The 21,151-nt window shown below is 47.6% G+C and overlaps 1 protein-coding gene across 2 annotated transcripts in view; it reads right to left on the bottom strand.

Moving 5' to 3' along the window:
- LOC120865418 (guanine nucleotide-binding protein G(I)/G(S)/G(O) subunit gamma-4) overlaps positions 1–21,151 on the bottom strand; it is a 71,856-nt gene that overhangs the window by 23,347 nt on the left and 27,358 nt on the right. Inside the window, exons 2-3 of one of the 2 annotated variants that reach the window (XM_040242694.1) lie at positions 15,532–15,773; positions 12,890–12,998 (exon numbers count right to left, since the gene is read on the bottom strand). In XM_040242694.1, coding sequence (XP_040098628.1) covers positions 12,890–12,988 — 99 coding nt within the window. In that variant the 5' untranslated portion in view covers positions 12,989–12,998; positions 15,532–15,773. The remainder of the gene's footprint in view (positions 1–12,889; positions 12,999–15,531; positions 15,774–21,151) is intronic. The other variant, XM_040242695.1, reaches the window with a different exon arrangement.

The following is a 21,151-nucleotide window of genomic DNA, read 5'->3' as shown; positions in this document are numbered from 1 at the left end:
TAATTGTGCTTCACTTTTTAGCACTTCATAGAAATCACATTTTTATTATTAATAAGATGTGGACAACCAGGCATTGTCAGATGATGATGAGCAACTTTAGCAATTAAGTGCTTTTAAATTTAAATTTCTGTAACATTTTTTATCCACAATGGTATTATTACACACTTAACAGACAACAGTATAGTGTGACCATAATTGTTATCTGCACTAGGAAACCAAAACATTTCTGTGCCTCACTTTGTTGCTTTACTGTGGTGGCCTTTTAATCAAACCCGTAGTATCTCCAAGGTCTGCCTGTATACAGTCTGTTTATCCATTAATCTGCTGATGGACACTTAGGTTGCGTCTGCCTCATAGCGTTTCTGAATAATGCTGCTATGAGGGGTGTACAAATCCCCCTCCAAGGGCCTGATTCCAGTTCTCTGGGATGCACACTAACAAGTGGAATTGATATATCCTACGAGTAATTCTTTAAAAAACTTTTTTGAGAGGAACTTCCATACTGTTTTTCCTAGCGGCCGCACCATTTACTTTCTTGGCAATAGTGCCCCAAGGTTCCAATGTGTTGTTTTCTGTTTTAGTGACAGTAGCCATCCTGATGCGTGTGAGGTGAAGAAAAACATTTTAACACCAATGCTGCTATTTCAGTTTCATCTCTCCTGTAATATGAGTGGGAGCCCAAAGATACAACTGGATGGACTCTAACAAAGGCTTATAGGGAGGAGACTCTGAAGCTGGTGGGAAAAGGCTTCGGTAACTTGAAGAAACAAATCAAGAATGACTAGATGTTTGGCTGTCGGCAGTGACTGGTGCTGTCAAAAGGGATACTGAGGTCAAGTGGACCTCAGCTATTGTCTCACCAATGAACATGGGGCTTTTGATGTCCTAAAGAGCTCTTCACTGGGCTGGGAGCAGACTCTTCAGAGGGCTAAGCTTGCAAGTCCAGCTCCTATAAGAGGCTGAGCTTTCAGTTGAAGGACCCTTTCTCAGAAGATGGGTGGGGTAGATCACCCTGAAGTGGTCCTAGCAGCTCAGCACAAAGTTAGAAACCTCACAAGGCAAGAGTGGACATCTGCCCCAAAGTAGGACCTTCATTTCTTGAAAAAGTGAAGTGTCTGTCATTCATTCATGTCCAACTTTTTGTGACGCGATGGACTGTAGCCCCCCAGGCTCCTCTTTCTGTGGATTTCTCCATTCAAGAATACTGGAGTGGGTTGACATTCTCTTTTCCAGGGGATCTTCCGACCCAAGGATTGAACCCAGGTCTCCTGCATTGCAGGTAGATTCTTTACCATCTGAGCCACCAGGGAAGCCCTTTTGATGTTCTGAAGAGTTCTTCACTGAGCCAGGCGCAAGCTCTGCAGAGGGCTAACCATGCAAGTCCAGCTCCTTTAAGAGGCTGAGCTTTCAGTTGAAGGATTCTTGCCCAGAAGATGGGTGGGGCAGATGACACTGAAGTGGTCCTAGCAGCTCAGCAGAAAGTTAAGAAACCTCACACAGCAAGAGTGGACATCTACCCCAAAGTAGGGCCTTCATTTCTTCACCCTGATCCAAAAAGCATGCTGGCAGCTGTTGCTTTATTTGTGATGTCTGAGCCAGCCTAGTTGCAGTTTCCTGTGCCTTTTGGTAGGAATAAAGTTGATGACATGTGGATGACCTCACCTGACCCTGATTCTCTGCTACTCCTCTGGGCTGTTCTAAGCCAGTCCATCCTTCAGTGGGACTTTCTATGACCCGCGGAATGAGTGGGATCCCAAGACTGGATGACACTCACCCCTGCTCGAAGAAGCTCCTGATCTAGTGGCAATTTCCCCAGAAACTTTCTTACAGTCCTAACATTAATAAATATCACCATGACACACATTGGTATCTTCTTTCATGAAATTCAATTGTGTAAACTGAAGTAATTTTGCAAAAGAAAAGAAGAAGTGTTTGTATTATATTTAACTTTCTTGCCTAATTGAGAATATATTTATATCGCCTGTGAGCTTCCCAGGTGGTGTGAGTGGTAAAGAACCCACCTGCCAATGCAGGAAACACAAGAGATTTGGGTTGGATCCCTGGGTTGGGAAGATCCCGTGGAGGAGGAAATGGCAACTCACTCCAGTATTCTTGCCTGGAGAATCCCAGGCACGGAGAAGCCTGATGGGTTACAGTCCATGAGGTCACAGAGTTGGACGTGTCTAAACACATTGCCTAGGACATACATGACCATTTGGCTGGGTAGCAAATTCTTTGCAGAATTTTAGAATTTTTTATAGAATTTTAGGTTGGCATCTTCTCAACTGAGATGCAGTGTTGTCCAGATTGATATTTCTGCCCTTTCTAGGGGGACACCATAGTTTAATGATGATCCAGGATCTGGGTTGGTATCCCCCATTCATCACGTAACAACTGTGGGCCCAGGCTTACCTGTCTGAGGACTGGGATACCAGTGGCACCCACATCTGAAGTCAGTGTGAAGATTCAAGCATCCGACACGGGTTAAGTCAGGTGTACTTGTCCTAAATGATAGCTTCCCCTGTCAGTACATTTGATGGGCCCATTCAAGATTAAGCAACCTCCGCTGTGGGCTTCCCTGGTAGTTCAGAGGGTAGAGAATCTGCCTGAAATGCAGGAGACCCAGGGTTTCGATCCCTGGGTCAGGAAGATTCCCTGGAGAAGTGAACGGCTACCCCTTCCAGTGTTCTTGCTTGGAGAATTCCATGGACAGAGGAGCCTGGTGGGCTAGAGTCAACGGGGTCGCCAAGAGTAGGACACGACTTAGCGACTAACACTTTCACTTTCAACCTCAGCTGTATGTGTATTTCAGGGTTGCTTATTTTCTGTTGTGTTCTTTTCTGGAATATGATGAGCTGTCTGGATCTGCACATTCCAATCTTCCTTTCAATAGTCTTTCCTCAGGAGTATTTTCTGTTTCATCTGGCCTCTCTGCCAGGAACATCAGCATTCAACATTGACAGGTTGTTGTCAGTCTTATTTCTGTCATCCTCTAACTGCGTTGATCTGTGTCTTTTTCTGCTTACTGTGAGAGTTTAAGTCTGTTCTCTACGTCATTCATTTTGATTTTCTGTAGCATGTGTTATACTTTGCCCCTTAATTTTTTTTTATTGAAGTATAGTTGATTAATAATGTTGTGTTCGTTTCAGGTGTACAGCAAAGTGACTCAGTTATACATATATTAATATCTGTTTTTCAGCTTCTTTTCCCTTATAGGTTATTACAAAATACTGAGTAGAGCTCCCTGTGCTACACAGTAGGTCCCTGTTGGTTATCTATTTTGTAGATAGTGATGTATCTCTCTGTTAATCCCAAAGTCTTAATTTATCCCTCTCCTGCTCCTTTCTCCTTTGGTAACTACAAGTGTGTTTTCTATGTCTGTGGGCCTATAAGCTTATTTGCATCATTTTTTTTAAGCTCCCACAAACAAACAATACTACAATTTGCAAAGATACATGCACCCCAATGTTCACTGCAGCACTCCTTAAAATAGCCAAGACATGAAAGTAAGCCAAGTACCCATCAATAGACAACTGGGCTTAAGAAGATGTGATATATGGATGTACATGTGTGCGTGATGGAATATTACTCAGCCACTAAAAAGAATGAACTATTGCCATCTGCAGCAACATGAATGGACTTAGAGAATAGCACACTAAGTAAATCAGGTTCAGTCCAGTTCAGTTCAGTTCAGTCGCTCAGTCGTGTCCGACTCTTTGTGACCCCATGAATTGCAGCACGCCAGGCCTCCCTGTCCATCACCAACTCCTGGAGTTCACTCAGACTCACGTCCATAGACTCCGTGATGCCATCCAGCCATCTCATCCTCTGTCGTCCCCTTCTCCTCCTGCCCCCAATCCCTCCCAGCATCAGAGTCTTTTCCAATGAGTCAACTCTTCGCATGAGGTGGCCAAAGTACTGGAGCTTCAGCTTTAGCATCATTCCTTCCAAAGAAATCCCAGGGTTGATCTCCTTCAGAATGGACTGGTTGGATCTCCTTGCAGTCCAAGGGACTCTCAAGAGTCTTCTCCAACACCACAGTTCAAAAGCATCAATTCTTCAGTGCTCAGCCTTCTTCACAGTCCAACTCTCACATCCACAGTAAGTCAGGTAGGGAAAGACAAATATCATTTTATGTGAAATCTACAAAATAATATGGCCTTCCCTTGTGGCTCAGCTGGTAAAGAATCTGCCTGCAGTGTGGGAGACCTGGGTTCGATCCCTGGGTTGGGAAGATCCACTGGAGAAGAGAAAGGCTACCCACTCCAGTATTCTAGAATGGAGAATTCCATGGGCTGTATAGTCCACAGGGTTGCAAAGAGTTGGACATGACTGAGTGACTTTCCCTTTCACAAAATAATACAAATGACTTTATAAACAAAAATAATACAAACGACTCTATATACAAAACAAACAGACTTACAGAGAAAACAAACTCATAGTTACCAAAGGGGAAAAGGGTCGGGGTGGGGGTTAATTAGGAGTATGGGATTAACAGATATACACGACTGTACATAAAATAGATAACAAGGATTTACTGTGTAGCACAAGGAACTATATTCAGTATCTTTTAATAACCACAATGGAAAATAGTCTGACATATATACACATAATTGAATCAGTTTGCTATACACCTGAAAATAACACAATATTGTAAATCAACCCTGCTGCTGCTGCTGCTGCTGCTAATTCGCTTCAGTAGTGTCTGAGTCTGTGCAACCCCATAGACAGCAGCCCACCAGGCTCCCCCGTCCCTGGGATTCTCCAGGCAAGAACACTGGAGTGGGTTGCCATTTCCTTCTCCAATGCATGAAAGTGAAAGTGAAGTCGTTCAGTCGTGTCCGACTCTTAGCGACCCCATGGACTGCAGCTTACCAGGCTCCTCGGTCCATGGGATTTTCCAGGCAAGAGGACTGGAGTGGGTGCCAGTGCCTTCTCCTACTTCAGTTGAAAAATAAAAGAAGTAATGTTGAAAAAATGGAAAGAATGGAAATGCCCAAGAATAGGGGACCAGTTAAATAACTGCACATCAGATGATAAAGATATTAAAGATGTACATTTTAGGAGAGTATTTACTGATCTGGATATATAATCACAGTATACTGGTCAATGAGAAATCAAATTGCAAAAAGTAATAAATTGATGAACTAAATTTTACATTTTAAGGCAAGATAAATCAAACACAAAATTCTCTCTCTCTGGGCCTCCTCCCTCCTCCCTAATGTGCAGTGTGCATTTGCGTTAAACATTAACCAGAGCACCTCAAAGATGGGAATGCTTGCTCAACTGTAAAGAGCATTTCTCCCCCCTTTCTTCTGATGCTAGCAATATAACTTCTTAAAAGAATAGTGTCCTTTTCCAATGCTGTAGGGGATCATGGTGACTTGCTGCTCCCTTTCCACCTGTTTACCTGGACTCTCTAACCTTAGTTAACACTATGTAACATATCAATATGTCATTTTGAGGTACGATCTTTTCTCTTGAAAATGCATGTGACTGTATCTTCTACTTTTAATGGGTAGAATAGTGCTCAGAGCTTCTGAGAGTCTGTCTCCTAGGTTATCAGCCTCAGTTGGCTCAAATAAAGCTTCCTTTTTTCTTGATTGTTAATTGAACTTTTGTCAACAAAATGTACATGATAACCACAATTTTATAAGAAAACTAGGTATAGTTTATAAGTTAACAGCTAGATGGAAAAACAGGAAAATACAGAGGCTATAGTTTAAATTTTCTTTATACTTTTCTATATTTTCCAAATTTTCTAAAATAAGTGTTATTTGCAGGAACAGAAAAATTGCATTATTTTCAAAGTAAGATTTAATGCCCCTAGATACAGATGCCCACTTTCTCACATTCTCATTTCAATTGCTCCCTTTCTCCTTGAGGAGCCTTAAGTATGCTTCAGGGTGTGTCTAATTCTCTATCACTCATTTATGGTTTGCAGAAAAGTTCTAAACGGAATAAGCACGGCATATATAACCTCTATCTTGAACACCCATAAATTCAGTTTTGGGGTCTTTGTATTTCCTAACTAAAGTGTTTTTTGATCATGTACCTGCTTTTCCTTTAACCATCAAACAAGAAAATCTCCAAGACCAAAAGTAAATGGGAATAATCTTTCTCTAAAGCTATTCCCCTTTTCCAAACTGTTTTCACCAAACTTTTCATACCTGTGATGGAGAAGGATTGTGAGCACTTGCCGTTATTTCTCGCGATAGAATCCCTCTTTTTTCATGTCAGTACTTTCAGCACCAGTTTCACTACTGCTGCCATGACTTTGGGTAGCTTTTTAGCCCACTCACCACCTGCCACTCTTCTTGACCTGCCCTACTTTTTTCAGTAGTCTCTAGAAGGGCAGCTGATGGGGACTTGCCTGGTGGTCAGGTGGTTAAGAATCTGCCTGTCAAAGCAGGGGACACAGGTTCGATTCCTGGTCTGGGAAGATCCCACGAGCCATGGGGCAACTAAGCCCGTGCTCCACAACCAGAGAAGCCTCCACAACCAGAGAAGCCCCCACAATGAGAAGCCCCCACAATGAGAAGCCCACGCCCCACAAGGAAGAGCAGCTCCCGCTCATTGCAACCAGAGAAGGTCTGCACGCAGCAACGAAGACCCAGCACAGCCAACAATAAACAAATAAAATCAGAAAAAGAAAGGAGGCCGATGCGGAACAGGGTGATCTGTCAACAATCAGCAAATCAAGCTTAGGTTGACAAAATTAATGTCAGCCTAAAGGCAACCCTTCTGGGTGATGTGAGCACAAACATAGCTGTTTATCTACTAAAGGTGTGTGAGAGAGCTGGGCCTAGCATTGCTTGGCAAATGTCAGCTTCCTGATCCCTGGCTGAGAGCTACTAGTTCACTGAGGGTGCCCATCCTTCCCCAGGGTCTGCCAGGACAGTCCATGGGGTTGGCCCAGTGGCAGGAGAGTCAGGGCACCCTGAGCGGTGCCCAGTGGAGCAGGAGCTCCCAGCAGCCTTCCTGGGGCCTGGGGCCTGGCCTGCTCAGGGCCTCTGTGCCTCCTCCAGGGACGACGACTTCTCTGGAGCTGAAGTCTTACCTCGGGCTGGACAGGTTGGCTCTGGAGACCATTTTCTTCACATAAGCCTCTTCTACTTTGCTTAGCTCATATCTGCCTTCATTTCTCAACAAATTTTCCCTATTTGATGATCCATGCCATGTATATGCTTTCCCAATAGAGTTTTATATTGCTTGAGCCTCCAATGGGTGAAAGTAAGAATCAGGTTATGGGTGTTCTTTTCCAAGGGACCAGAACATTTTCCAAGTCGTCTTTACATGCTCTTCATTTTTGTTAGAATCCTGAGTGCTATTTTCTAAGCTTTCTGTTTTGGGGAAAGCCATACATGTTGAATCTTCCCTGTACTTACAATGAAGTACATATGGATTTTTTAAAAAATTATTATTTTAAAAACTTTATTGGAGTATAGGTGGCTCAGACAGTATAAATCTGCCTGCAATGCAGGAGACCTGGGTACAATCCCTGGGTCATGAAGATCCTCTGGAGAAGGGCATGGCAACCCACAGTGTTCTTGCCTGGAGAATCCTATGGACGGAGGAGCCTGGTGGGCTGCAGTTTATGGGGTCGCGAAGAGTCGGACACGACTGAGTGACTTCACTTTCACTTTTCACTTTCATGCATTGGAGAAGGAAATGGCAACCCACTCCAGTGTTCTTGCCTGGAGAATCCCAGGGACGGGGGAGCCTGGTGGGCTGCCCCGTCTATGGGGTCACACAGAGTCGGACATGACTGAAGTGACTTAGCAGCAGCAGCAGCAGTACAGCAAAGTGAATCAGCTGTATAGACACATATGTCCACTCTTTTTAAGATTCTTTTTCCCATATGGGTCATTACAGAGTACTGAAAAGAGTTCCCTATACTATACCGTAGGTCCTTGTTAATTATCTATCTTTTTAAAAAATATTTTCAAGTGGTTACTATCTGCTAGGCACTTTCTTTTGTTTTGGCTGTGCCTCAGGGCATGTGGGATCTTAGTTCCCCAGCCAGGGATCAAACCCATGCCCACTGCATTGGAAGCACGGAGTCTTAGCCACTGGGCCGCGCCAGGGAGGTCCCTCGTTTCCTATTTTATATGCAGTGGTATGTATACGTCAAAGCAGCTGATACAGGTTCTCAAAGTGGAACACTCAGCTTTGTTGGGAAATGGTCTGGTGAGCTTGGAGGTGGGATGGAGAAGAGTCACCTGAATGCTGGGCGAGACGGCTGAGTCGGGGGAGGCAGTCAATAAACATTAAAGGAATGAAGGTAGTGTAAGTTGCTTTTGGCAAGAAAGAGCTATCTCCAGGGGGCCCCTTTGTCTTATCATTAATCTTAAACGAGGCACCCCCATGCTCCACTCATCTTGGGCCCTGGCACAGCTTTCAAATCTTTTCATCACACAATATCTTGCCTAACTTGTGGGTTCTCTCCGTAGGTCAAAGAAGTATAATAGAAATGAAACATAAGTAACACACAGGTGACCAAATCTCTTCCCTAGCCTCCCCTTCAGGAATCTCCAGAACAAAGTGTGTCAACAAGACAATATCTCAGGGAAAATCACAAGGAATCAAGAGGCCTGCACACAAGCCTGCACGCAGCGGGGGACGGCTCTGATCCCCCATCTCAAGGCTCCACCAAGATTACATCCCGCGTTCCCCTTTAAAAACTTCCATGGCCTAGCAGAATCCTCAGAGGTGGTTTCTAGGTGACACCAAGTCCACCATCTCCCCAGACTGCCAGCATTCTGATAAAAGCAATGTTTTCCTACCAACATTTGTCTCTCTCTCCAGTATTGAGTTTTGAGTGGTGATCAGCTGGATCTGATTTGGTAAGAGTAGGGAGGTTTAAGAAGGATGTTGAGAGTGAGTGTGGGGAGGGTCTCTGTAACATGTGGGGTTTGCGGGATGGCTGGGGGCTACATGGTGAATTCTTCGTTCTATGTCCTACAAAATCTGCAGTGAAGTCTCCTTCAGTCTACTGCACCAGGGCTTTTGTGCAGATAATGTCTGCGGAGACAGACAGGACCTGAAGATCATAGTGGATGTTTCTACCTTTTACCTCCACGAACTGCCCAAACCTCTCTTGAGTTCACACTGATACTTTTTCCTACCTTGGCAACCCAAATAGCTACATAATGCAGTATTCTTCCCCTTCACTCTCCTTTACTGCCCTGAGCTGTAAATATCATCCTTTCCTTCCTTTCCCACGAGATACTCTTCCAAGCAGAGAAAACTATGACGCCTGGAGGCGGGTTCTGCAGTTGGCAACACACCGTGTGAGCCACAGGGCTCGTCCCTGGTTTCCCACCCAACGTGTGTCCTTCCCGGCTGCCCTCTGTGCGCTTCTACCCAGAGCTGGCTCTGTGGGACTCATCATTGCGATTACTGTTCCCACAGGGCCTCCAGCTGTCTCCACTTGTTCATCCGTCTCTCTGGGCTCCGTGGCTGGCATGGCACACAGGGGAACGCCTGGTGTTCCCCTCACTGTATGAGGTCAGAGAGTTCTAGGAACTGCTCCTCTCCTCCTCCCACACAGCTTCCCTCTGTCATTTACCCCCAGGATCCTTTTTTCCTTCTTCATTTCTCTGTGATGAACTCTCACCCACCCTAGAGAGGCCACTTCTTTTTCCTGGTGACACTCTTCCAATTTCCTCCCTCCCCAAGGCACCTATTGGCTTCCCTGCTGGCTTAGTGGTAAAGAATCTGCCTCCCTAATGCAGGAGATGTGGGCTCAGTCCCCGGATGGGGAAGATCCCCAGAGAACAAAATGGCAACTCACTCCAGTATTCTTGCCTGGAAAATCTCATGGACAGAGGAGCCTGGCGGGCTACAGTCCACACAGTTGCAAAAAGTCGGACATAGGGACTGAACAACAACAAGGCGCTTATCATGGTCGATTTGGGGTATCCTCGACAGATCCTCTTTCCACATTCTGTTTGTCGTCTGGCTACTTGATATCAATATACATCTTTTTTCCCCCCAAGTTGCATCAAGTGGATTCTTCCCCAAAGCCCTCCTGTGCCCTGAACCAAGGGGTGTCTAGTGCTTAAAAATCCAGTGTGAGCTTAACACTCATTAGAATGGCTATTATTTTTAAAAAGGAAAGTAAGTGTTGGTGAAGATGTGGAGCAACTGGATCCCCCGTGCGTTGCTGGGGATGAAAGTGAAAAGTGTTAGTCACGCAGTCATGTCCGACTCTTCGTGACCCTATGGACTACAGCTCACCAGGCCAGTCTGTCCGTGGAATTCTCCAGGCAAGAAAACTGGAGTGGGTATCCATTCCTTTCTCCAGGGGAGTCTTCCTGACCCAGGAGTGAGGTTGAGGTAGATATAAAAAGGTATGGCTATCATGGAAACCAACATCGTGGTTCCTGAAAAAGTTGAACATAGAATTACTATGACCCAGCAATGCCACTTCTGGCTATATACAGAAAAGAATGGAAAGCACTGACCCAAATGCATTCCACGTTCACAGCAGCATTACTGACAAAAGACAACAGGTGGAAACAACTCGAATGTCCATCAACACACGAATAGGTAAATAAAATATGGCAGATACACGCAATGAAATACTATTCACCCTTACAAAGGAATGAAATTCAGACACAGGCTACACTGGACAAGACTTGAAGGCAGATGCCAAGTGAAATAGGCCATACACAAAATACAGACAAATACTGTATGATTCCACTTGTAGGAATGAAGTACCCTGAATAGCCAAATTCATAGAGGCATAAAGTAGAAGAGAGGTTTCCAGGGGCTGTGGAGGCAGGGGACGGGGAGTGAGGGTTTAATGGGTGGAGTTTCTGTTTGGGATAAGGAGAAAGTTCTAGAAACGGATGACCCCTTGATGTTGTGGATGTACATAATGTTATTGAATTACACACTTAAAAATGGTAAAAATGGCAAACTATGTTATGTGTATCTAATCACGATTTTAAAATCTTAACGTTTGAGGTTGTGTGAGCACAAACAAAGACACCACACGCGCCTGCACAGCTCTGGCTGGGATGCGGCTCCGGGGGCCACCTCTGCCCTCAGGCAGCCCCGGATCATCTCTGCAGGGATCAAACTCTGCCAGCTCAGAACCAGACCTGTCATGGGCCCTGTAATCGCCACAGAGGCTGTAGGGGCCCCGGGAGGCCTCTCAAGAGGTCAAGGAGCTGCCGTTCCACAACCCAGAACTGCAAGAACGGGACCGCCCGGCCCGTGACACCACCCGAGTAGCACACTGGACTCTGAGCGGCCCTGGGACCTCCGCTCCTTCTCTGGGAGACTGACATACCCTGCAGGGACTCCTGAAGAGCCCTTCCGCATGGGGACGTGTACTCCACTGTGACTCCTGGGGCGCTGATGGTCGCGAGAGAGGACCTGTTCCATGGAGAGCGTCTTCCTCGACAAAACAGAACTCCCCTCCATGGCAGTGGCTTCTGCTGCCCCCTGGCCTCTGGCAACGTTACTGACTGTGGTTAGGTCATCCCACGGCTCCAGCTGCGCACCAGCTGTTTTCATGACCTGTTGCTGTGCACACAGCTGCCCTCCCTCGGTCAGCTCATACTAGCTTTCCCTCCGCCCCCATGTCACTTCGCAACCAACCCCCAGCTCATGGCTCCAGGAAGTCTTCTCTGAGCAACGTGATGGGAACATTCCATTTGTTTTTCCAGCCCAGGGCCGTGCCAAGGGGTGCTCAGGGATCCCTGTCCAACGAGTGCATCCCCTCGCATCCTTGTCCTCTCAGCAAAAGTCTGTCCTGCCTTTAAACCACTAGTGCCTGCAACGCTCATCCTTAGACCCATTTCTACACCACTGGGCTCCTCCTCTTTTAGAACTGTTTCTTTTCTTGCTCCCTCCTCTAGCCCAGGGGTTAAAGATGTTTTATTTGTAGCTAGTATCAGTATGTGCAGATACAGCCAGTCCACTTGGACCATTGTGTATCATCCTGCATTCCCTTCTAGCTTCGTATACATCGTGTCACTTACTGGGCATGTTGCTGCCTCCTTGGATAGCTGGTACCCGAAGCTCCTTGGGGAGGGGGATGGATGGAGGCCGACTGATGGAGCTGGTGTTATCTGGTCATAGCTCTGGGCAGTGGGAGCCTCGGGGAGGGACTGCTTGCTCCACCAACAGAGGGCATTAGGAGTCACCCGCTGCCCCACGGATTCTGTCCCGTTTGGGTGAGAGCTCTGGTTTTATGTCCCCACAGGGCACAGACACAACAGACTGGTGTTTTCTGCTGTGAGATGCCCGATGCACTTCCAGCTCCATTCGAGTCAATGAACCTAACTAAGCTGCATCTCAGGGCTACTCGCTCCGCCTGGCCTCCTGCTCCCTTTGAAGTGGCATCTGGGGAAGAGCTGGCTTTGTTCCCCCAGCGTGAAGACATCTTCACTCTTCAGTGAAGAGAACAGGGTGGGAGGAGGCTGGTACCCTCCTTCCCTTTCCCCCAAGGAGCAGCTGACAAATGCAGACATGATTCGAGGCAGCACTTACCCCAGCACCCCTGTCAAAATACCTGATGTTGTCTCATCTCCGAGTCACTGGACCAGGCAGGAAAACTATGATGGATTGCATGGTTCAACTCCCTCTCTTGCTTACGGGCATGACAACTGAGTTAAAGAGAGCCGAGATGAACACGGGTCTATTTTAGGCGACTCCTTATGGAATTCACGCACACTGTGTATTTTGCATCCCTTGGTTCCTCAGGCATGCTTGGAACTCTGGAGCAAACGCTCGTCTGTAAATGTTACAGCTGCCAGTGTTGGCTGGATGCTCTACGGGGTGACGTGTTCACTCTCACATGGCTGCTTTGGACACGGGGGGACTGCTGTGAGTGGAGTGCTGGTCAGAGGGCAGGCGGGCCTGTGACGCTTACCTTCACCCTGTCCATGCAGGCTTCCATCTTCAGCTGCTCCACAGCTTTCCGGGCTTGGGAGATGCTGGTGGTGCTGTTATTGGACATGCCTTCTTTCATTCTGCTGCCCCTGGAACAACCAAAGCTAAGGAGGTTGGAAGCATTGCTTGTCTGAAAGCAGAGCCCCCCTCAACTTTCTCCCCCTCCCATCCTCTGCAGCTTCTCTGTCCGGGTTGGGGAGCCACGGGAGCAGACCCTCCTGGGATCAGAGGATCACCTGAGTGATGGGAGCAAGACGGGGCTGAGAAAGCCTGACAACAGAGGCCCATGTCTTCCTCCTATCCTTACACCCCACTGCCATAAGGAATACACTGACATCTGTTCAGTGATTTGTTATAATAAATCATCTTCATGCACATTTGTTTTTTTGGCTGCGTGGCATGTGGGATCTTAGTTCGCTGACCAGGGATTGAACCCGTGCCCCCTGCAGCAGAAGCGCAGTCTTAACCACCAGACCACCAGGGAAGTCCACCAGTCATACACATTCGTTCACTCATTCCTCAAGCATCTCTACAAGTTGGCAAAACAGTCTGAGTTTCGTTTTGCACATCAAGAAAGATCAAATCGCAGAGAAATGAAGCCAAGAGCTTCTTCCCACAGCCAAGACCTGTTGGTCTAGGACCCAAACGCAAAGCGCTGACGCTTCGCTCAGGGCTCTTTCCTCTCACAGAGCGCCCCCTAGCTGTTTATAGTGCAAAGCACAAGTTTCCCCTGCAAGAGCTTGCTTTATCATTCATTTTAATTTGCTATTATTCCAAAAAGTGTACATTGTTTTTAAATAACACACACACACCTCCATCCCCTATCCCAAGTACGGAAGACGCCTGTGATGCTAACTGTTTTGCAGGAAAGCACACGCCACAGGTTACTGTTACCCCGTTTAGTGAGAAACTCCCTGGAGACCTACGTGGTCAGGCCTGAGAGCTGGGGGTGGGTCTCGCAGGCAACGGTGGTTTTGTATAGTGCGCAAGGAGGTGTGAGGGGGCTGGGCTGGTCCCGGGGTGTGCAGACCACACTCTGGGTTTCCTCATTCAAGCAATGACTTTCTGGCCCAGATGAGGCCTGACGTCAACTTCGTTTATTCCCAGACAATGTTTGAAAAATAAAACTTGCCTGTTGTGATACGTGGCAGCCACCGAAGTCAGAGTTAACAGGGGTGTGTTCCTCTCTTGGTTGCAAACTTTTATTCAACAAGAAGAGAAGGAGAAGCAAGAGGAGTTGGGGGTTTTGAAACTGGGGGAGCAGCTGCGGACCCCCCACTCTACAGAGATGTGTGTGCATTTCTGCATGTGTGTTTGGGGCTGTGTCCTTGCCTGCGCCCACGTGCCTGACAGGCATACTCTGCCGGCCTGTGTGTGCGGCGGTCCCCGTGTGGGTGTGGTGTTTATACATCCTTGTGTCCACCACAAAAGGAGGGAGAAGCTGCAGGCCGGTTCCAAGCCTCCCCAGCCCAACTGACCAGGGGAAAAGGACCCTGAAATCATTGCCTTCAGGCCCTGATCCTCCTGCCCCATTTCTGAATCCATCTTTCTCTTTCCTTATCACCAGCTGGGCGCTTTCAGAAGTTAGGGGACTTGGGGGTGGCGGGGACCCAGGGGGCTGGTTAGAGGAAGCTGAGGCCAGGATCCGCAGGAGTGAAGAAACGAAGAGGCGGGGGAGGGCAGAGAAGGAGGAGGGGGCTCTTACTGTGTGTGCGTGTCTGGGTATGAGGATGTGTGTGAGTGTGTGCAGGTGAGGGTGTGTGTGTGTGTGCAGGTGAGTGGGGTGTGGGTGTGAGGGTATAAAGATGTATGGGTTGGGGGGTGAGTATGCACACAGGTGTACGAATGTGACGATGTGTTTGAGTGTGTGTGGTCAGGCATCTTTCCCCTCGGGCACATGGATACACTCACACAGACAGCTTGCCTGGGGAGGTTCTGACGGCCACACTTTGTGGTGTGTAATCTGGTAAACTCAGAGTCGGGGGCAGGGCAGCGCATGATGCTTCAGTCCCCACTGCTGCTGATCTGACCTGACTCAGGACAGTCTTTAGTTTCTGGATGAGTGGATGTCATCGTGCCTTTTCAGCCATCCTCCCTAACATGCCTTATCTCCACAGACCCTTGTGAAGTGTTGGCTGGCAGAGCTCTGCAGTCTGTCTCTCCGGGAAATCTCTGAAGGACAGCTATTGCCTTTGGCCTGAAGGGATTGAGGAGCTTATACTGGGGTCGGGGGGGGCGGTGGTGGTGGTTGACCCCCCTCCATCCCCTTTGTCACAGCAAGTAGCTGGCCAAGGATGCTAGCCAGAGTAATCTCTCTGTTCCTAGGTGGGGAAGGACACAGCTTGATTTCCAAGCCAAGGCCAGCAACCCATGGAGATGGCTTGTATCTCCTGCTGTTTCCCCATCACCCACTCACATGAGGGATAATGTGAAATGAGGGGTGAAACAGCCTTCATAAGGCCTTACATTGGGGCTGAGGATGCAGTGATGGCGTGAGGACCCGGCCACACACCGAGGGTCCCGACAGCCAGTCTCACCCCAGGCCCACATGTGCACTGCCAGCAGCGACCCCCGCCCTCCAGAGAACCTGTTCTTGGACAGGGCCCCTCACGTCCTCCTCACCTGCGGAGAGATGGCACAGTGACAGGCCTGGGCCAGCGACCAGCTGGCGGCAGGAGCAGCTGACAGTCGACAGACGAGAGGCTGCGTCAGGGCCCTGCTGTGCGCTCACCTGGAAGCACAACCAGAGATGGGTCACCAATGCGGCAGGAGCCAGCCGATCCCCAGACAGCCCGTCCCTCGAAGTCCTGTCCTCGCGGCCAGCAGCTGTCTCTCCTGGAGCAGGCCACAGGGGAGATGGTGAGCTAAAGGCGGGAAGAGAAGCCCCCAAGCTGACAAAGAGCACAGGGAACGTCCGGAGGCCAAAGAGCACCAGGGGCCTCCCCCACCCCCACTCATTGTCAGACCTCTGCCAAACAGAAACAGTTTATATTTTCTTAAATTCTGAAACAACATGCCCATTGTAGAAAAATGTGAAGATGGAGAAAATTGGCTTCCCTGGTGGCTCAGATGGTAAAGCATCTGTCTACAATGCGGGAGACCTGGGTTCAATCCCTGGGTTGGGAAGATCTTCTGGAGAAGGAGATGGCTATCCACTCCAGTACTGTTGCCTGGAAAATTCATGGATGAAGGCACCTGGTAAGCTATAGTCAATGGGCTTGCAAAGAGTTGTACACCACTGAGCAAATTCCCTTCACTTCCCTCCTCTGGGGCTTCCCATGGTGGCTCAGATGGCAAAAAGCCTTTCTGCAGGAGACTCGGGCTTGATCCCTGGGTCAGGAAGATCCTCTGGAGAAGGGAATGGCTTCCCACTCCAGTATTCTTGCCTGGAGAATCCGCATGGACAGAGGAACCTGTCGGGCACAGTTCATGGGGTCACAAAGAGTCGGACATGACTGAGTGACTAGCACATACTCCCTCCTCCAGAAAGGACAACTCTGGAACAATGGAACTCCCTCCCCCGGAACTCCCAGCACCCTCCCCTGCAGCACCCATCTCCTGGGATCCCAGGGCTGTTGTTTCTCAGTCCTCTCTGACTCTTTGTGACCACATGGGCTGCAGCACGCCAGGCTTCCCTGTCCTTCACCATCTCCCAGAGCTTGCTCAAACTCATGTCCATCGAGTAGGTGATATCATCCAACCATCTCATTCTCTGTCGCCCCCTTCTCCTCCTGCCCTCAATCTTTCTCAGCATCAGGGTCTTTTCTAGTGAGTTGGCTCTTCACATCATCAGGTGGCCAAAGTACTGGAGCTTCGGCATCAGTTCTTCCAATGAATATTCAGGGTTGATTTCCTTTCAGTTTAGTTCAGTCGCTCAGTCGTGTCTGACTCTTTGGGACCCCATGGACTGCAGCAGGCCAGGCTTCCTGTCCATCACTAACTTCTGGAGCTTGCTCAAACTCATGTTGATCAAGTCGGTGATGCCATTCAAACATCTCATCCTCTGTCGTCCCCTTCTCCTTCTGCAGTCAATCTTTCCCAGCATCAATGTCTTTCCAATGAGTCAGTTCTTCGCATCAGGTGGCCAAAGTATTAGAGCTTCAGCATCAGTCCTTCCAATGACTATTCAGGACTGATTTCCTTTAGGATTGACTGGTTTGATCTTCTTTCTGTCCAAGGGACTCTCAAGAGTCTTCTCCAACACCACAGCTCAAAAGCATCAATTCTTCAGTGCTCAGCTTTATGATCCAACTCTCACATCCATACTTAACTAGTGGAAAAACCATAGCTTTGACTATATAGACATTTGTTGGCAAAGTAATGTTTCTGCTTTTTAATATGCTGTCTAGGTTGTTCATAGCTTTTCTTCCAAGGAGCAAGAGTCTTTTAATTTCATGGCTGCACTCACCATCTGCAGTGATTTTGGAACCCAAGAAAATAAAGTCTCTCACTGTTTCCACTGTTTCCCCATCTATTTGCCATGAAGTGATGGGACCAGATGCCATGATCTTGGTTTGTTTAATGATGAATTTTCAGCCAGCTTTTTCACTCTCCTCTTTGACTTTCATCAGAGATCCTAAAGGAAATCCCAGAAACAAAGCCAGACTAGACTCACATGCTGTTTATTCCCCAGGCTAGAGGGGCCTCCAAATGTGTTTTGGTTTGAGGTGTTTGGCCAGTTGTACGGCTTCACAGACACCAATGCCTTCTGTTTCCAAGGTGATTGTTTCTTCCTGTCACAGTAATTTGTTACGTCTAGACATTTCCCATCCCCAAAAGCTGTTAGGCTTTTATGGAGTCTTATTCTCATCTCCTTTCCTGTTTTGTTTTCTCATTCTCTGCTGTTAGAAAACCCTCTGGGGGCTGTAATTTGAAAAGATACATGCACCCCAGTGTTCACAGAAGTGCTATTTACAACAGCTAAGACATGGAAATGATGCAAATGTGCATCAACAGAGGATTGGATAAAGAAGATGTGGTTCATACATACAATGGAATATTACTCAGCCATTAAAAAGAACGAGATAATGCCATTTACAGCAACATGAACGAACCCAAAGATTATTGTACTAAGTTAACTAAGTCAGAAAGAGTTTACTGATACCAGATATATGTGGAATCTAAACTATAACACAAATGAACTTATATTTGTGTAAAATATACAAAACAAATATGCATAAAATATACGAAACGAACTGACTCACAGACATAGAGGACAGTCTTGTGGCTGCTGAGGGGAGTAGGGAGGGATGGGCTGGGAGTTTGGGATTAACGGATGTGAATTATTACATATAGAATGGATAAACAACAAGGTCCTACTGTACAAAACAGGAAACGATAATCAATATCCCAAGATAAACCACAGTGGAAAAGAATTTGAAAAAGAACATATATATATCTGAATCACTTTGCTGTATAGCAGAAATCAACACAACATTGTAAATATTAATAAATTTGAAAAAAGAAAATTCTTTTTGGCCTATTTCCTTGTTTTTTTCACTTTGCTAACAGTCCTCTCAAGACCCACTTCAGCGTCTGTTTTCGAGTTACTGGTTTTCCAAGTGTCACAGGATCAGCAAACTGTGAGGGCCCAGCGGGGTCCTAACTAGAAAAGCCAAGGAGGGTCCAGCAGGTTTTCCATCAGGAATCCCCACTCCCACAATAATCTTCTAAAGGGCCAGCCAGACGGACAGACATGTCCTAGACACCCTCCAGATGAGGAGCCAGATAATGGCCATACCTAAGACTTCCATGACCAGGGATGTTTTCTCGTGGAGCCGGTCCCACCTCAGTGACCCGGACCTCCACTTCCCTCTCTGCTCTGCAGAGAGATCCTGACATCCTAAGCCTTCCAAGCAAGGCACGAGTCCACTGGCTCTCAAGCTTTGCTGTGCATCTGAGTCACGTGGGGTCCCAGCTAGTCCTCTCAAGCCACACACTCCATCAGCAGGGCAGGGAGGGACCCACAGCAGCAGCCCTGGGGGCTGGGGGGCTGGGCGTAGGATCTCAGCCCCACCCAGGCCTGCATGGAATCCATATTAACCGGAGTCATTCACATGTACCTTGTAGGTGGAGAAGTCCTCCATTGGACTAGATCTTGAGCCCAAGACAACGAGACTTTCCCCAAGACACCTGAGTTGGTAGTGAAGGTGGAGGGGGGGGGGGGTGGTCACTGCTCTCCTGACCCTCAATGTGAGCCATAGTCCCTTCCAGCTTTGGGGATTCCTCTTTCAGACGATTAATTCTGGTGACACTTTATGAGACCACACATCAGGAAAAAGCTGTATTGATTTCATCCACTTGGCATTTGCACACAGTGTCTTCCCTCTGATGCTTGGAGCGTCTTTCAGATGTCAGCCCACCAGCTGCTCTGGTCCCTTGAGGGGCTATAGGGTCACCGCAGCTTTTCAAAGGCGGACAGGTGTTGGTATGCCCAGGAACCTAGCTCCTCACTGGCTTCCTTGATCTGGTTGCTGAAACATGCTCTTTTTCTTTAATTGGAGGATAACAGCTTACAGTGTTGTGTTACTTTCTGCTGTACAACATGTGACTCAGCTGTACATATACATGTATCCCCTCCCTCTTGGACCTCCCTCCCACCCGACCATCCCACCCCTCTAGGTCATCACAGAGCACCGAGTTGAGCTCCTTATACTATACAGCAGCTTCCCACTAGCATCTATTTTATGGTGAAAAACACTGCTTTTTAATAGCACTAAATGTTACCATGATGTTTTTCAAAGCTTTTTTTTTCCTCCTGAAGAAAATATACTCATCCCTAAATAAAATGCTGTGGTCTCACTGTAGGGGCCTGGGAAGATCTACCAGGTGGCCATGGGTTGGGAGGAGGCCCTGGTGCACAGAGGTACATGGATGCCTGGGTTCCCAGAGCCAACACAACCCAGGTCCACATGGACATAACTCTTGCCTGGACAAGAGCAAATCCAGGCTTCAGAGCAGTGATGTTAATTATCCATGGCTACTGTTGTTTCAGATCCTAAATGGAGCTAATTTAGCTCCTGGATGTGAAGCAGGGTAACTGCAATCACATGCATTTGCTGACGGCAATGCTGGGCCTTGAGGAACAAGAGTCACGGTCTCTGTGGGGTGGGGGGGGGGTGTCACACGTGGTTCCAAGCATCGGGTTGATGGATGTCTTCTTACACATGGCAGCATGTGTTTCTAAGTGGATGTAGAACCAGAAGACTTGATGTGGACTGGAGCATATGTGTGGGTTTCTGTGAAAGACTATGAGGCCAGGGGGCACAAGGCTTGCCTGTCCCCAGAGAGAGCTCAGGGGCTGGAGGAGAATAACTAAGGCAGGGCTGTAGGGTCATAGGTGTACACGAGCATCCAACAGAATCCACTCTCCCCTTTTCTCATAATAATTGTGGCTGATAAAACAGATGCTCACATACTGAGGTATGGGGAGGTCATTCTGGCTTTCATACATGCATGACTTGAATTTTAGACTAGCTAAAATAGCCTGTTTGTGGCTGATCAAACCTACATTGTACAGTGGCTTTAAAAAAATTTCTTCCCCCAAATGTTTAAGTATCCTCTTGCATTTTCCAGCCCCTTTATTTTTTTCATTGCATTTTGTTATTTTTATTTTATTAATTTTAGGCCGTGCCATGTGGCATGGAGGATCTTAGTTCCCTGACCTGGGATCAAACCTGTGCCCCCTGTATTGGAAGCTTGGAGTCTTAACCAGTGGACTTCCACGGAAGACCCCAAACATCTGCTTTAATTACTAAAGAAAAGGGCACACTGACCATGTGAAAAATAAAGATTAAATGCCCCTCTACTTGGGACATTAAGGCTGGGACTCCTTTGATAACAAAGACTCCCTTCCCAGGTGCCAAGGTCATGCTGCCTTGCTGTGTATGTGCTGGTCTATTTGTTTTTTAAAGTTTGAAGGAATGTATCCCTAACTTCAGAGAAGGCAATGGCACCCCACTCCAGCACTCTTGCCTGGAAAATCCCAGGGATGGAGGGGCCTGGTAGGCTGCAGTCCATGGGGTCGCTAGGAGTCAGACATGACTGAGCGACTTCACTTTCACTTTTCACTTTCATGCATTGGAGAAGGAAATGGCAACCCACTCCAGTGTTCTTGCCTGGAGAATTTCAGGGACAGAGGAGCCTGCTGGGCTGCCGTCTATGGGGTCGCACAGAGTTGGACACGACTGAAGCGACTTAGTAGCGGCAGCAGCAGCATCCCTAACTTGTTTAATGTTCTTTG

The sequence above is a fragment of the Oryx dammah genome, unplaced genomic scaffold (assembly GCF_014754425.2).
Source record: "Oryx dammah isolate SB20612 unplaced genomic scaffold, SCBI_Odam_1.1 HiC_scaffold_6, whole genome shotgun sequence".
NCBI lineage: Eukaryota > Metazoa > Chordata > Mammalia > Artiodactyla > Bovidae > Oryx > Oryx dammah.
Note: the sequence above shows the minus strand (reverse complement) of the source record. Positions and strands in the feature narration are given on the sequence as shown.